The sequence below is a fragment of the Benincasa hispida genome, chromosome 11 (genome assembly GCF_027475165.1).
Source record: "Benincasa hispida cultivar pf3 chromosome 11, pf3_genome.v1.1, whole genome shotgun sequence".
NCBI lineage: Eukaryota > Viridiplantae > Streptophyta > Magnoliopsida > Cucurbitales > Cucurbitaceae > Benincasa > Benincasa hispida.
Window position 1 is genome coordinate 49,063,612 of NC_143488.1, and position 15,975 is coordinate 49,079,586.

Here is a 15,975-nt window from a genome sequence, read left to right on the forward strand (position 1 = left end):
TTGTAAAAGCATTCAAATTGGAGGGACTAAAATATATAGTTAGTTAGTAAAATTAATTCCTAACTTTGAAAATTATTGAATTGTTAGGTACATAACTCCAAAGAGTGACCAAACAAACAACAAAACCTCTTGAAGTTGAAGGCCTGCAATTTCTAAACACCAAAAAGAAAATCTATTATTATTAATTTGAGAAATTGGCAAATGTAGTTTTAAGAAGAGAGGGAGATTTCATGACAACAACAATAAGACATTCACATATTGACAAAATCTATGTAATTTCTATAGGAAAAAAATCCAAAAGATGGTACAAAGAAGGAAGAACTTTTAAATATGAGGATAAAAATGCAATTTTTTTCCTTAAAATAAAAATGGAAGAAAAGAAGTAATTTTTCTTGAGGTTCCCAGTGCACCACAGTGTATATAAAGTACAGCCAACCATTGTGTGATGCGAAAAATACAAAATCATGGCTCTTCAATGGAAGACTCACAACTTTACCAACTTCTTAGTCGTCGTCGTCTTCTTCATTTCTCCAATTTCATCGCTTCAATTCTCCATTAATGTCTGGCCAAAACCTAGAGTCGTCAATTGGCCTCATCCCCAAGCCGCTCTTCTTTCCCCCAATTTCACCGTCATTTCCCCTCACCGCCACTACCTCTCCACCGCCGTCGACCGCCATCTCCGCCGCATCCTCACCGAGAATCACCGCCCCCTCCTTGACCCTTCTGTCAACATCTCCTCCTCTGCTTCCCCCTTGCAGAAACTCATCGTCAAAGTTGCTGATCTCTCTGCCCCACTTCAGAGTGGCGTTAACGAATCTTATACTCTCGACATCTCTGTCACCGGCTCCGCCAGTTTAGTGGCGGCAACGGCGTGGGGCGCCATGAGAGGTCTCGAGACGTTCTCTCAGCTTGTTTGGGGCGACCCATTGCGGGTTCCGGTAGGGTTTTCACTGTGGGATGATCCATTGTTTCAGCACAGAGGGTTGATGCTTGACACGTCGAGGAATTACTATGGAGTGGAGGATATTTTGCGGACAATTGAAGCAATGAGTATGAATAAGCTTAATGTTTTCCATTGGCATATAACGGATTCGCATTCTTTCCCTCTTGTTGTGCCATCGGAGCCGGAGCTTGCCGCCAAGGGGGCTTATGGGGATGATATGCAATATTCCCCTGAAGATGTTCTACGAATTGTCAAGTTTGGAATGGAGCATGGTGTTAGAGTCTTGCCGGAAATCGATTCCCCTGGTGAGTCTCAAAATCTGAATTGGTCACTTGGGTTGTTGGTTGTGTGATCATGATTTGTCTGGTTCTGTTTATTTGCTTGAAAATCTCTTACTTCACCTTGTTTTAGTGTGTATGAAATTTTCGTTTTGGCATGTATGGAGTCGGGTTCTATCTTCCATTGGTTTATCAATGGCTGGAAAATGATAAATTAATCGGTTATTTGTGAAGAATTTGGCATAATCATACATAGAATTGTTGTGTAATTGCAGGACATACTGGATCATGGGCTCTGGCTTACCCTGAAATAGTGTCATGTGCAAACATGTTCTGGTTGCCTGCGGGGTACAAATGGGAAGACCGGCTGGCTTCAGAACCTGGCACTGGCCATTTGAACCCCTTGAATCCCAAGACCTACAAAGTCCTTAAAAACGTCATTCGGGATGTTACTGCTCTTTTTCCCGAATCGTTTTACCACTCAGGAGTGGATGAGATTGTCCCAGGATGTTGGAAGGCCGATCCTTTGATAAGATCTTTCTTATCAAATGGTGGTACTCTTAGTGAAGTTCTTGAGATCTTTGTCAACACAACCTTTCCTTACATTCGCTCCCTTAACCGTACGGTTGTCTATTGGGAAGACATATTGCTTGACGACATTGTTAGGGTGCGACCGGAGTTTCTCCCGCAAGAGCATACCATCTTGCAGACTTGGAACAATGGCGTTGACAATACCAAAAAAATTGTTTCTTCAGGATATCGAGCAATTGTGTCATCTTCTGAATATTATTATTTGGACTGTGGCCATGGTGACTTTATTGGAAACAATAGTCAGTATGACGAACAGGCAAATGGTGAATATAAAAATGGAGGGTCCTGGTGTGGACCTTTCAAGACGTGGGAAACTGTATATAACTATGACATAACTTATGGATTGAGTAAAGAGGAAGCTAGATTGGTGCTGGGTGGAGAAGTGGCATTGTGGTCTGAGCAAGCAGACCCAACGGTTTTGGATGCACGGCTGTGGCCTCGAGCTTCAGCAATGGCGGAGGCCCTCTGGTCTGGGAATCGGGATGAAACCGGTAAAAAGAGATATGCGGAGGCAACAGATCGTTTGAATGAATGGAGATACAGAATGGTGAATAGAGGCATTGGAGCTGAACCAATTCAGCCACTCTGGTGCATTCGAAACCCCGGCATGTGTAATACAGTTCAAGTGATCTAATAGTCATAAATTGATGAACAATATGTTCAATTCAAATGAGCCTAACAATTTGAAAAACTTGTGGGTTTTCAATTGATATATTTGTCAATGGAATATATATATCTTATTATTGTAGGAACATATCCGATGGGAAGGATGACAGAATCAAGAATAGTATGAGATTATTTACCACAATCTTTCTAGATCTTAAATTATGAATGTTAAGATTTGAAATTCACAAGCCAATCTTGGATATAACTCATCCATGTAGAGGCATTTTCTTTCCAACTGGGTCAATAGTTTTACAAACTTGTGTATCTGGGAAGAGTCACATTTGGGTTGAATTTGAATTTGATTGTGAAGAAAGAGCTTTTAGTCTCTTAAGGAACTTGTCTATGAAATGACTTGAATCAGCAGGATCGAACATGGCGCCATTGATGTTCACGACTCCTGGATTCTGACTATTATACACAGAGAAACTTATGGCAAGCTTGTAACCTGAATTCAAACAAAAGTGCAACAATCCTTTTGGAAATACAATCACATCGCCTGCTTTTAGAATGGTCTGAAACAGTTGGTTCTTGGTGCCAATGAATCCAGCTAAAACAATACCTGTGAATCATAAATCCCAAAAGAGATGAGAGCAAACAGGGGACCGACTCTGAAATCGTGTTAGATCACCACTGGAACTAAAAGTTTGAGTTGATGGGTTTTGGCGTATTGAATCTTATTTAAGTATTTTGAGCATACCTACCTTGGTTCAGAAAGAACATCTCGGTGGCTCTCGGGTGCGAGTGAGGAGAAATGATCGCGTCTGTACTCAAATCAGTTCTAGAAATAGAAAGCCTCAATGTATTCAGACCAGGAAAATCAGCAGCAGTGACAATCTTCACCAACAAGTTGAGCCGATCATCGGAGTTGACCAGTCCGGTTAACTTTGCTGAGTTGAAGTCAGAAGTTGTAACAAGCAGCTTTTGCAATGGTAGCCATTGATGAACTCAGTTCTGTTTGTGGCTGTTGGACAAGTGTCAAAGACATTATTAGAATCTGCTACTGAGATTCCAAGACAAGAAAACAACACAAACAGGAGAAGGAAAATTAAGGAAGAAGCTGATGATGGGTTCTTCATTTTGTGTTATGTGTGTTGAATTGAGAATTTTGGATGAGACATAAATATCCTTGAGTTGCAAGGCTTTTGAGGTTGCCAACAATGGAAGAAATTAGTTTCCCAATTCTTGGAGTTTACTACTGATTTTCTATTGATTATGCACTAGGAGAACTGCATTGCTTAAAGCAAAATTTGACAAGAAATTTAGTTGTGTTATATTCATTTAGTAGAGAGAAATTATTAATTGTCTGCCCTTTAAACCATTTTATGATTAGTTTAACCACTCTATTATCCCATGATATAATTATGGTTAATTGGTATTTGTTATTAATTCTATGACTTGATGTGTATTATAAACCATTTTATACCATTTTTTGTCCTTTTTTTTGAAAATGAGAATAGTTTGATTGGCATAAAACTTGTATTATCGACTTCAAGATTAGATATTTGATTTTCTTACCTCTCATATTGTTTATATATATTTCCATGTTGAAATAATATCTAGATTTCAAAAATGGAAAGAATAGCTTCAGAAAAAGAATTCTTTATCTATTTTTAAATTTTAAACTTTTTGCCAAAAAGTAAAAAATTACACTTTTAAGTTGAGTACTCTCTTAAGAGAGAGAAAACTCTCAAACCGAGCTTGTATTTATTTTAGGCCAATTAGTGTAAGTACTCAATCGATAAACTAATGAAGATTTATTTCAGTACGACAATTATAAGGATAGATTGAATATCTTATTTCAAGATGGATTACATGTCAATTATAAGTTCACTTTGATTATGGTATAATTTTCTCGGAATATAATAATTTCAGGGATAAGTGTATCTGGTTAAAAAGGATAATAATTTTAATAAGTAGCCGATCACAAATTTTATAAATGCATTAATTAAGAAAGTCAACTTGAATATAGCATGGTTGGTTAATTCTTTCTCACTTTGTATCTTGTTGAACTAAAAAAAATTAAAAAATTGTGTTATATGGAGTTAGATTTTATGTAATAATTTAAAAAATGTCCAATACAAACTTCGTTATATATGATAATGAATTTATTTTTAGTTTTCTATTTTTGAAATTTATGTTTGCTTTCTTCCAAGTATTTAATTACGATATTCATCTTTGTTGAATGAGTACTAAAATCCTGGTCAATTTCTAAAAACAAAAACTACATTTTGAAAATTAATTTTTTTAAGTCTTATTTGGTAACCATCTAGGATTCATTATCGATTCATAATAAATATTGAATGCAATCATAACAAGAATGGGCTAGAATCGTAATGATATTTCGATTGATGTAGTTTCCTTATTTTTACAAGAAGTCAGTTGGAATCGAAAAACCTATTGGTGATGTTTACTTCCATTTGCATTGGGAAAGAAATATGGATGATTACCAAAATGTCATTTTATGTTCTCATTAATTTAACTAAGCTCTCGCCTTGCTCTAGTTCTAGTTCTAACTCTAGCTGAAGTTTATTAGTAATCAAACCAAACAAACTAAACCATGATCACACAAAGGTGTGCAAAAATCAACAAAAATACAATTGATTCTATTTGTGTTCATTGATTTTCCTCCTCTATTTTAAAAATTCGGCAAAAAACCCATATTGGTTGTGTTGGGGTTGATGCCCTAAATCTCATGAGTTTCGTAGTTTGTAAATTATTTGACACAAATTATTTATTTAATAAAATAAAGTGTTATTTTATTTGACATTTAGTATGCGTTAACCCAAATCCAATAAACTACATGTATGTGGTGACATACAAGTGGATCATGTTTGAGTAATAATCTGAATGATCTGTAGTATTTGGATAAGGTTGGGTATTTTATCCTAGTGATATTACGAATACGACCCACTATGTAATTGTTACGATTTTTGTGAAGTGTTATAAATGATCTAGTCCTCATCATTCATGTGGAGACATGTGAGTAAGGGTATCATATACAAAGAGTTTGTATAAAACTGGACCACGAAATGATTAGTTTCTCTTTATAACATTGTTACTTAAAGAGACTTATATTTCACTAGGATGACCATAGGTAACTTGACCTTAATCCTGAGTGAGTTATGAACTTTTGCTTATGAGGGTAATTCTTTGATTTGTATGGGTGAGAGTAGCCAGATTCGCCGACTCAAAATGTCTACCATTTTGAGAATTCGTCTGAGTGGAGAGCTGGGAATGCAGCTACACAAGACCAAATTCTCTCTTTTCTGGTCAGGGTAAGTACATGAATTACTTCCTTCAAGGCTGATTTTGAGTCTTGAACAGTGAGGCAATTCACCTTTTCACTAATGCAAGAGGGGACTAGTTTATAGTTAGACTATAACCAATTGTTCATTAGATGATCAATGGTACATAAGGAGTTAGATGCAACTACAAGGGTAAAACGATAATTTGACCCACCTGTAATTACGAGTAATTTGTAAAGGGTCAATTTAGTGTTGATTGGTTACATCTATGGATATAGAAATATATCTATAGTATGAAGAGTGCAGCTGTCAGTCTTTAATGAAATGACCAATAGTTAATGTATGTTTGTTAATTTAGTTAAAAACTTAATTAAAGAGTTTAATTAATTAATCTCATATTATTAGAGCTTCTAATCTATAGGTCCACAAGGTCCCCTTGCTAGCTTTTAAGGATTAAATAAGAATCAACTGATTTTTGGATTAAATGTTCAAATTAATCAAGGAAATTAATTGTATGAGATGCAATTAATATAATATATATAGATACGTTACAATATAAAGTTTTATGAGAAAGATAAATATTAAAATAGGATTCAACTATTAATTAAATGAATGAGATTCATATAAAACTACAGGTTAGAATTAATATGAATATGATTCATATTAAAAACTATAGGTTACGAGAGAGCGTATTATTTGAATATGATTCAAATATGTGACACTTATATTAAATATGATTTAATATAAAAAAATTAATTTAATTAGATTAAAAAAAATTTTAATGTATTTGAATAACTCATCTCTCCTCTCTTTTATAATATACTATAGGAAGTTAAAGAGATGATATGAAACATGATTTTTCTTTATGCAATTCACTATCTGCCAACAAGAACTCTCTCCTAAAAGAAACTTAGATTCCCTCACCGTAATTCACAGAAGAGCCCACAACTCCTTCTCAAATTTTATCTTGGGAATAGAAAGAAAGACATGTTCAGGTTGATGCCCTAAATCTCGTAAGGTTTTGTAGTTTGTAATTGTATTGTAAAATATTTTATTTATTTAATAAAATATGAGATGTTTTATTTGACATTTAGTAGCATTAAACCCACAAACCAATATACTAACATCCAAGGTTATCTTTTGTAGCTTAAACATGTATGTGGAGACATATGGGTAGATCATGTTTAAGTAATAACCTAAATGGTCTGCAGTAGATAGATAAGGCTGGATAACTTATCCTGGTGATACTACGAGTATGACCCGCTTTGTAGATGTTACAATTATTGTAAAGTGTTACAAATGATCTGATCTAATCATTCAAGTGGAGACATGTGAGTAGGGGTATTCTATACAAAGAAATTTGTATAAAATCAGACCATGAAATGACTAGTCTCATTATATTACGTCGTTCATAATAAAGACTTAAATTTCACCAGGATGACCATAGGTGACATGACATGAATCCTGAGTAAGTTGTGAACTTCTACATATAAAGGTGATCCTTTGATTTGTATGGGTGAAAGTGACAAGATCGCCGACTCAATAAGCCTACCATTTTGGGAATTCGTTTGATTTGGGAGCTTTGGAACACAACTATACAAGAAGGAATTCACTCCTTCCCCAATGTCAGAGTAAGTAGATAAATTACTCCTTTAAGAGCTAATTCTGAAGCTTGAACAATATGGCGCCACATCTTTTCCTGGCCCGAGAGGGGTTTAGTCATAGTTGGATTATGATTTATTGTTCATTAAAGGGATCAGTGGTATTTAAGGAGTTAGATGTGATTATAGGGGTAAAACGGTAATTTTTTCCTAACTGTATTTATGAGCAATTTTTAAAGAGTCATCGTACTGTTGACAGTTATATCCAATGGACACAGAAATATATTTGTAGTGCGAAGAGTGCAGTTGTGGTCTTTAGTAGATTGCCCGATAGTTAATGGATGTTGAATGAATTAATTAAAGGAGTTTAATTAATTATTCAAGTACCATTCAAGCTTCAATCTACGGGTCCATGAAGTCCCCTCTATAGCTCAACAGGGTTTGAATGAGAATCAATTTTGGATTAATTTAAATTGTTCCAATTAATTTAGAGAATTAATTATGTGATATAATTAATTTGATTTAATTATATATGATATAATTACTATAATGTATTTGATACATTATAAAGTTTATTTAAGAGAAAATAAATATTTGCATATGATTCAAATATTAATTATGTGAATTAGATTCATATAAATAAATTTAATATAAATGAGATTTATATTAAATATCATTGTTGAGAGAATTAAAATTGTAGGTTTTATTGTATGTGATACAATATTAAACCATAGGTTATATGTTATATATGATATAACATATATATATATATATATATCCCTCCCCTATTCTCTCGTAACTCAGTAGTGTGAGTGGGTGGTTGGGATTGGTTTTCATTTTCTTCTTCGTTTTGACAGAGGAGAGTAGACACATAATAGGTTTTGAGAAAATTCCCAATCTCTCTTCTCCTCTCTCAATTCTTCTTTACCTCTCCAAAAATCACAGAGCTCACGAACTCCTGTGGTTCTCATTCCAGAGAATACAAAAGGCTCTAGGTGATGTCCAAATTAGGGTTTCGAGTTCGTGCCAAATTTGGTTTACATTTTTTATCGTGATCTTTTCAAGAAGAGGAATCATACGTAAAGATCAGATCTTCAAGGGTTAGTATCTCCTAATATTTTTTCTCTTTTTCATAATAAGCATGTTGTAAAACTTTATTTTGATGCATAATGTTTCTAATTTGTTTCTATAAAGTTCACGTTCTGTAAAATTTAGGATTTGGGACTGATCCCCGCTTCCGCTTCAAACCTTAACCGATTCCTTCAATTGGTATCAGAGCGGGGGTTTGGCCCAATTTTTCCAATTTTTCAGAATGAATTTTATGGTTTCATGGTGGGATTTCTTGCATTCTGTATTAAATTCATAGTTGATGAATGGATGAAATGTATTGTTTATAATTATGGATGTTTTCGGGATTGGATCTAGTTTTACAACCTCTATTTTTGCAAATTTTGATTTCTAAGGGCTCATGTTTTGGGCATAATTTTTGTTATAGAGTCTTTATTTCGTCTGTGTTGAGTTGTTTGTTATAATTCCGGTCGAATTTTGGAGAAGACGAGCCCAAAATTGAAGGATATTCTAAGAAGATCGCAACTATACAGTAGCATTGCAACATTGCGATTAGGCGAACAGAACATTCTACTCGTAGCGTTGCAATGCTAGGTCACAGTGTTGCAACGCTGCGAGATAGAAAGAATAATCTGGTTCTCGCCTGGTTTGGTTTGTGGCTCGGCTGGTTCCTGTCCAGTTCGGTTTGTTTGAGCGATTCTTGACTGGTATGAGTGTTGGGTGGTTCGATTCGTGCAGTTCAAGGCCTGGTTTGCTTATTTTGAATCGATTGACCAATAATTTTGTAATAAATAGTTATTTTTTATTTATTAAATTAATATAAGTGTCATATTAATTTAATTAATTGTTTAGGATTCCAATCCCGGTCCAATAATTGTTTTAAATTATGCATTTGATGTATGATTTAGTTTTAATTTTATATATGCCATAATGTATGTCATATAGTGAAAATCCCACCATAGGTTATGCATTATTCATGCATCATTTATATTATAAATGTTATAATATATAGTTGCATGATTTAATTTTTATAGCATGCTCATGCATCATATAATATAAATGTTATAGTATATGTTTCCATGCATTAATAACATAGTCATGCATCATTTATATTATATATAGTTGAATGTATGTATGGATGGATATTATTAATCATTTCATTACCTTATTATATAAGTGTTATATATGGTTAGTAATGAAATGGAATTGCATGAAGCATGACACTACCTTAGATAATTTATAATTGTTATAATTTACTATGTATGTCAATTAATACAATTGTATGATTTTAATGTATTTCATTTTTTTATATAAAAGTTATAATTAAATGAAATTAGAAATTAAAATCAATAATTCATAACTGCATGCAGACCTTAGGTTAAAATCATTTTTTAAAATAGTTTTAAAATATGATTCACATAGACCTAAGATCACTTTTCTAATAAGATTAGAAATTAAGTTTAATCTTTTAATCAATTTAATAGGATTAAATTGGTTCATAATTAAAATATTAAATTTGTAACAATGTATCTATAAGGGACCTTTTATCTAAGGTTAGTTTTATCTAGGCTGGGGTATTTAAGTTGACGGAAACGTAATACCCCTACTTGGGAAGTTACCTAGAAAGGTAAATTAGATAGATTTATGACAAGCATGTAATGGTTGATTGAAGTTTATTAAAGAGTTTAATAAACATTAATCAAAGTTGTTTAACCATCCAATGTAAGTGTTACTTTTGGGAAAATTAAACAAACACTTAGTTTAAAATCAATAGCTGGATTTTCCAAAATTAAATAACCATAGGGCTAACACTCTATAGGAGGAAAATAGAGTATATGATACTTCATTTTACCTTTTCACGTTTCTCCCTAAAAGTTCACATCATGAGATCTATACTCGACATCGAGACACCTTTGCTTGTGTCCCTCTACTGATGATGTTTGTATAGGTCAATATCAAGGTGAATGGAGAAGGTGTTTATAGTAAGTGGGAGTAGGACATGTGTCAATATATCCCACGGTCTCTCTCATTAGATTGTAGTAAAGCTTCATGCTCGGCTTCGAGGCACCTTTGCTCGTGTCCCCCTACGAATGTCATTTGCATGATTCTTTACCAACTCAAGAAATGAATAAGATTACTTTAATTTTTGCCCCAATCGGTTTTTCCCTATGGTTAACTTATTAGGGCAAAACTCTATAATCTAAAATGAAGGGTTATACTTACAAGAAATGTTAAGCGAGTTTAATAAGTTTTAGACCAAATAATGTGACTGATAGTTACAGTAACAAGGAGTTGTTCTATCAATTAGTTGAGATTGTCTCATTTCAGTGAAGGGACACCTGATCACCCTATGGTGGCTTTTGTCCTTGACTCACTGAAGCATCATTGCAAAATAGATGTCATTTAAGGTACGTTAGATTATTTTACTAAATTTTATTGGTTTTGAAAATGGGTTAATGTATAGATTACTAATATAAATAAATTGTATGGTTTCAGCAAATTAAAATCATGACTTCTACGACACTTAACTTACTCGCTGCTGACAAACTTACCGGAAAAAATTATACAACGTGGAAAAACACAACAACACAATACTGATTATCGATGACCTATGTTTTGTCCTTATAGAGGATTGTTCTTCTATTCTTGCTCAAAATGCCACTTAAAATGTTCGAGAGGCATACGAACGTTGGATAAAGGTAAATGAAAAGGCTGGAGCATATATCTTGACTAGCCTTTCTGAAGTCCTGGCCAAGAAGCATGAGCCCATGATCACTTGTGTCTTCCATCCCACCCGTCCCAGAGCTTGGTCAGTCTTCTCTGTCTGCTGCACTTTCGGACCTATCATTTGTCTCTGATGCTGATCATGATCTTGCACTTATTCGTTAGTCTTCTCGGATAAGATAAACTCCACAAGATCTAGAGGACTATCATTGTTTTCCCACTACTATGTCCTTAGTTGAAACACAGTCCTATCGTAAGGCTTGTACTAACCCTTTTTGGTAGCAAGCTATGGATGAGGAACTTCAGGCATTAGACAAGACTCGCACTAGGAGTATGTTGATCTACCACCTGGAAAGAAACCTATTGGATGTAAGTGGATCTATAAAATCAAGACCTGCTCTAATGGATCTGTCGAACGTTATAAGGCTCGTCTGGTGGTCAGAGGGTATTCAAAGGAATATGGTATTGACTATAAGGAAAAATTCGCTCCAGTTGCACGAATGACATCTGTCTGGAGTCTATTAGCCGTAGCAGCTACCAGGCAGTGACTCCTTCTTCAAATGGATGTTAAGAATGCCCTCTTCAATGGCACACTGTCTGAGGAAGTGTATATGCAGCCACTATCTGGCGTACCTTCTCCACCAAACAAGGTCTGTCTTCTTCACTGTGCATTATATGGGCTCAAGCAAGCTCCTCGTGCCTGGTTTGCAACCTTCAACTCTACAGTTACTGCTTGGACTTTCCTCCAGCGCGTTTGATTCCGCTCTATTTACTTGAAAAACTTTTCGTGGACTTGTTATCCTTCTGTTATATGTGGATAATATGATCATTACTAGTGATGATCCTCAGGCTATTTCAGATCTTCGACGCTATCTAGGAGAACATTTTGAGATGAAAGATCTGGGGCCGCTCAGTTACTTCCTTGGTCTTCAGGTCTCATCATGCTCTAATGGATACTACCTATCTCAAGCGAAATATGCATCAGATTTGTTAGCCCGTTCAGGAATCATTGATTCTGCCACATCACCGACACCGTTGGATTCCAATGTCTGTCTAACCTCTTTTGATGGTGTTCCCCTCCATGATCCAACACTGTATAGACAACTGGTTAGCAACCTTATATATTTAACAATAACTCGTCCAGACATAGCCTATGTGGTTTATATTGTCAGTCAGTTCATGTCCAGTCCCCGCACTATCCATTTCACAGTTGTCCTTCGTATTCTGCGTTATGTTAAAGTTACGCTAGAACATGGACTTCAATTCTCCTCTAAATCCTCTTTGGTTCTGTCTGGATATTCTGAGGTTGATTGGGTAGGTGATCCTACGAATAGATGGTCTACCATAGGTTACTATTTTTATTTGGGTGATTCTCTTATCTCTTGTCGGAGTAAGAAATAAACGGTTGTTTCTCGATCCAGCACTGAATTGGAGTATCGTGCACTTACTGATGCAACCTCAGAGGTCATGTGGTTGTGCTGGCTCTTGGCTGACATGAGGGCTCCTCAAAATTCTGACACTATTCTTCACTATGACAATCATAGTACCATTCAGATAGCACATAATGATGGTTTTCATGAACGGACAAAGCATATAGAGACTGACTGCCATTTTGTCCGCCATCATCTTCAAAACTCTACTCTGCGCCTTCAATCAATACCTACAATTGAGCAACCGACCGACATCTTTACCAAAGCCCTTCCTTTTGAACGTTTTCTTCAGCTACTGTGCAAACTCAAGTTGGTTTCTACCCTCCCACCTTGAGTTTGAGGGAAGATGTTAAATTGTAAACTACTTTTGTTAGGATTTTCAAGTTGCAAAGTCAAGTGTCCTTTTGTTAGATAGTGGAGCTTTGTTGGGAGATTCTTGTTAGCTAATTTTAGTGTTGTACCAAGCTATTTATATCTATACAAAAATCTTCCATTTAGATCTTGTTTTTTATAAAAAGAGAGAATAAACGGGGACCGGGGGGGGGAGGAGATGAATGGGAAAAAAGGATATAAAATAGTTAACAAAGTACCATGCCATGAAGAATGAGAGAGGGAAGAAGTAAGAGGAAGATGAATGGAGAAAACAAAAGATAGAAAAAAAAAATAGTTCAAAATACCATTTTGGGCTCTACTTTCAATCATCCAAATTTTGTTAAATACTCTCTCCCCTTCTAATTTCATCTCTTTTTTATTACAACAATTGTAGAGATAGAAGACTGAGTCTTTGACTTCAAGAGAGAAAACCATGTTAATATCCTTGGACTAAGCTCACGTTGACTAGTAAATTCATATATTTATAATATGTACTTCATAGTTATTTTTCTATTATAGCTGAGAATATAATTTTTGTACCCATGTTGCATTGGATAAATATACACTTCAAATATATATAATCTGGAGATGGGAGATTGATCCGTCATTTTTTCTTCTCTTTTTTCATTTTTTCTTTCTTCTTCTTCTTTATTTATATATATATGTGTGTGTGTATGTATATATGTATATATGTATATATGTATATATAGGAGGAATCAAAGAGTTTGTTTTTATATAAATGACCATTTTCAAAGTGATTTTATGATTGATGACCCACCTCTCATGAATTGAATTATAATCTTATGTTTACGTCACATCCCACTATCGCTTTTCTATAATGTACCGCATTAGGGATGACCATATCTATGTAGTACTAACGTCATCTCTATCACGATCTCCATTTTTCTATTGTGTTTCCCTTATTTTGCTCAAGGTTCTTGTATTTTTGGGTGAGAAAAATAAGATCGTGATAAGGATAGATCGCATTAGAGCTAAAAATAGCCATCCCTAATGCTATACATTAGAATGTGTACAGTTAGTTTGTTGTGTTTTCGTTAATTTTCTCACAAGTTGTTGTGTTTGGATAAAAGAAATTAGAAACCGTGATATGGATAGTCATCGCATTAGAGTTACAATAGATATGGCCTTCTACGCGATACATTATGAAAAACGGTAGTGGGGTTTGATGTAAGTAGAAGGTTAGAATTCATATATTTGTAGGGGTGGATCATCAATCATAAGCACACTTGGAAAAGGGTCATCCATACAAAACCCTCAGGAATCAAACATTTATCTTCAATGTTAATAGTACATTTATCTTTTATTTTTGCACAAAATACATTTATATCCATGAAATTTAGACCCGATGTCTATTTGGATTGTTTCAAATTATTGCGATTTTTTTCCTTTTCTTTTTTTGTTTGTACAATCAGGATAGTAGGATTAAAACCATAGACTCTTTTGACTGTTAACACATCCATATACGAGTTAGTTATGCTCGCTTTGACAAATTATTGCTAACTTGAACATAACTTAATTAGTTAAGACATTATAACCTCAACTAAAAGGTTTATATCTCCTTTTGACCATTATTGAACTCAAAAGAAAAAAAAAAAAAGTGAGGCAAATTGTTATTTCACCAATGGGAAAATAAAATAAGAAAAAGAGAGAGAAGAAAAAAGGATGAAGAAAGAAAAACAAAAATATATTTAAAGACAAGGTTTTAAATGAAAACGTAAATGGTCGCAGTCTCAATCTTATGAAAATGTCGATAAAATGTCAATATCAATGGATATTTTTTTAAAAAAATATTAAATATTTATATTAATAAATAAGCATTCATGTTTTCGTAAATAAGTTAAGATTTCTTTTATTATGAAGATTATTTTGTTGGTATTTTGTCATAGTAAACTTTTTTACTATACAGTAAAAATGTAATATCAAATCAGGAATGAGTGTACCTGAGGTTAGAATAGAGGATCGAATGACTTGACTCCCTTGTTATTTTGGATTGTTTTCAATAATTAGTGTCTGATAGTCTTTGCGTTATATGCATCTCGTGGTACCTTGGTCCAACTTTCCATGGTTTAGAGGTTACATTTTCAAATATTCTTTCATTGTTGGCTTGCTATTCATAATTGGTTGTAGATGCATGATCGTACTAGGTGGTGGTGTTTCAATATCCATAGAGTATCTGTCCTATGTATTGGTGGAGTTAGATTTGGCCATTTATTCTTTTATTGCCTAGTCAAACTATTTAGGGCAAGTCAAACTATTTAGGGCAACATGCTGCTATTGTGGAGAGGATATTCCCATAAGATATCTCATTGAGATACGTTTAAATGGATTGTCACTTGAGTGCAAGTGATAGACTGAGATACAAAATCTAAAAGATCACTTAGTGTGTTACTATCTATCATACTTGATAGATACAATCTTTGTGTTCATGAAGCTACCTCATGTCCTCCCCAAGTGTTTAGTTAGGTTACACGATTTACGATTTTTCTTTGTTGTTCTAATTGACTTGGAACTTTTATGGAGGGGACTCAAGAGGGCTCTTCACATTTTTCCATGAGTTGTGTTTTTTTTTCCTTCATTTGATTTTTTTTCTTTTTGTCATCTCTTTTGAGTGTAGTATTTCTTGTGTCTTGACCTCTAACTATAAAGTTTCTCCTTTTTATTGTAATTCAATACATCTAAAAAAAATTAAACTATGAACATATGAAAATAGTGTACCATCATTTAATACCTTAGTTAGGGAAGAGAGGACGGGAAGTAGCGGATGAGAAACGGAATTATATTAGCCAAACGCGTCGCTATAATTGGAAGCTACTAGCGACCAACTGGCTGGTCCCAATTAAAATTGGATTTTTCACAATAAAGTATTCAAATAAAAATCCTAAATATAAAATCATTGTGAATTATTCAATATTCTTTTCTTTCTCTTTTTTTCTTTTTTTCTTTTAGCCAAAATTATTCAATATTCATTATGAAAGAAACGTAAAAAGAAATTTACTTTTTTCTTCTCTTTTCTTTTCTTTTCCCTCCTACGTCATG

General features: G+C 34.2%; 1 protein-coding gene and 1 pseudogene across 1 annotated transcript; one reads left to right on the forward strand and one right to left on the reverse strand.

Moving 5' to 3' along the window:
• Nucleotides 1-375: 375 nt before the first annotated feature.
• Nucleotides 376-2,620, forward strand: HEXO2 (beta-hexosaminidase 2). The gene is made up of 2 exons (XM_039049600.2): nt 376-1,248; nt 1,497-2,620. Exons 1-2 carry the CDS (start codon nt 465-467, stop codon nt 2,444-2,446), a joined length of 1,734 nt encoding a protein of 577 aa, XP_038905528.1. The 5' UTR covers nt 376-464; the 3' UTR covers nt 2,447-2,620.
• A 107-nt stretch (nt 2,621-2,727) lies between these two features.
• Nucleotides 2,728-3,554, reverse strand: LOC120091523 (germin-like protein subfamily 3 member 4; annotated as a pseudogene).
• Nucleotides 3,555-15,975: the final 12,421 nt, after the last annotated feature.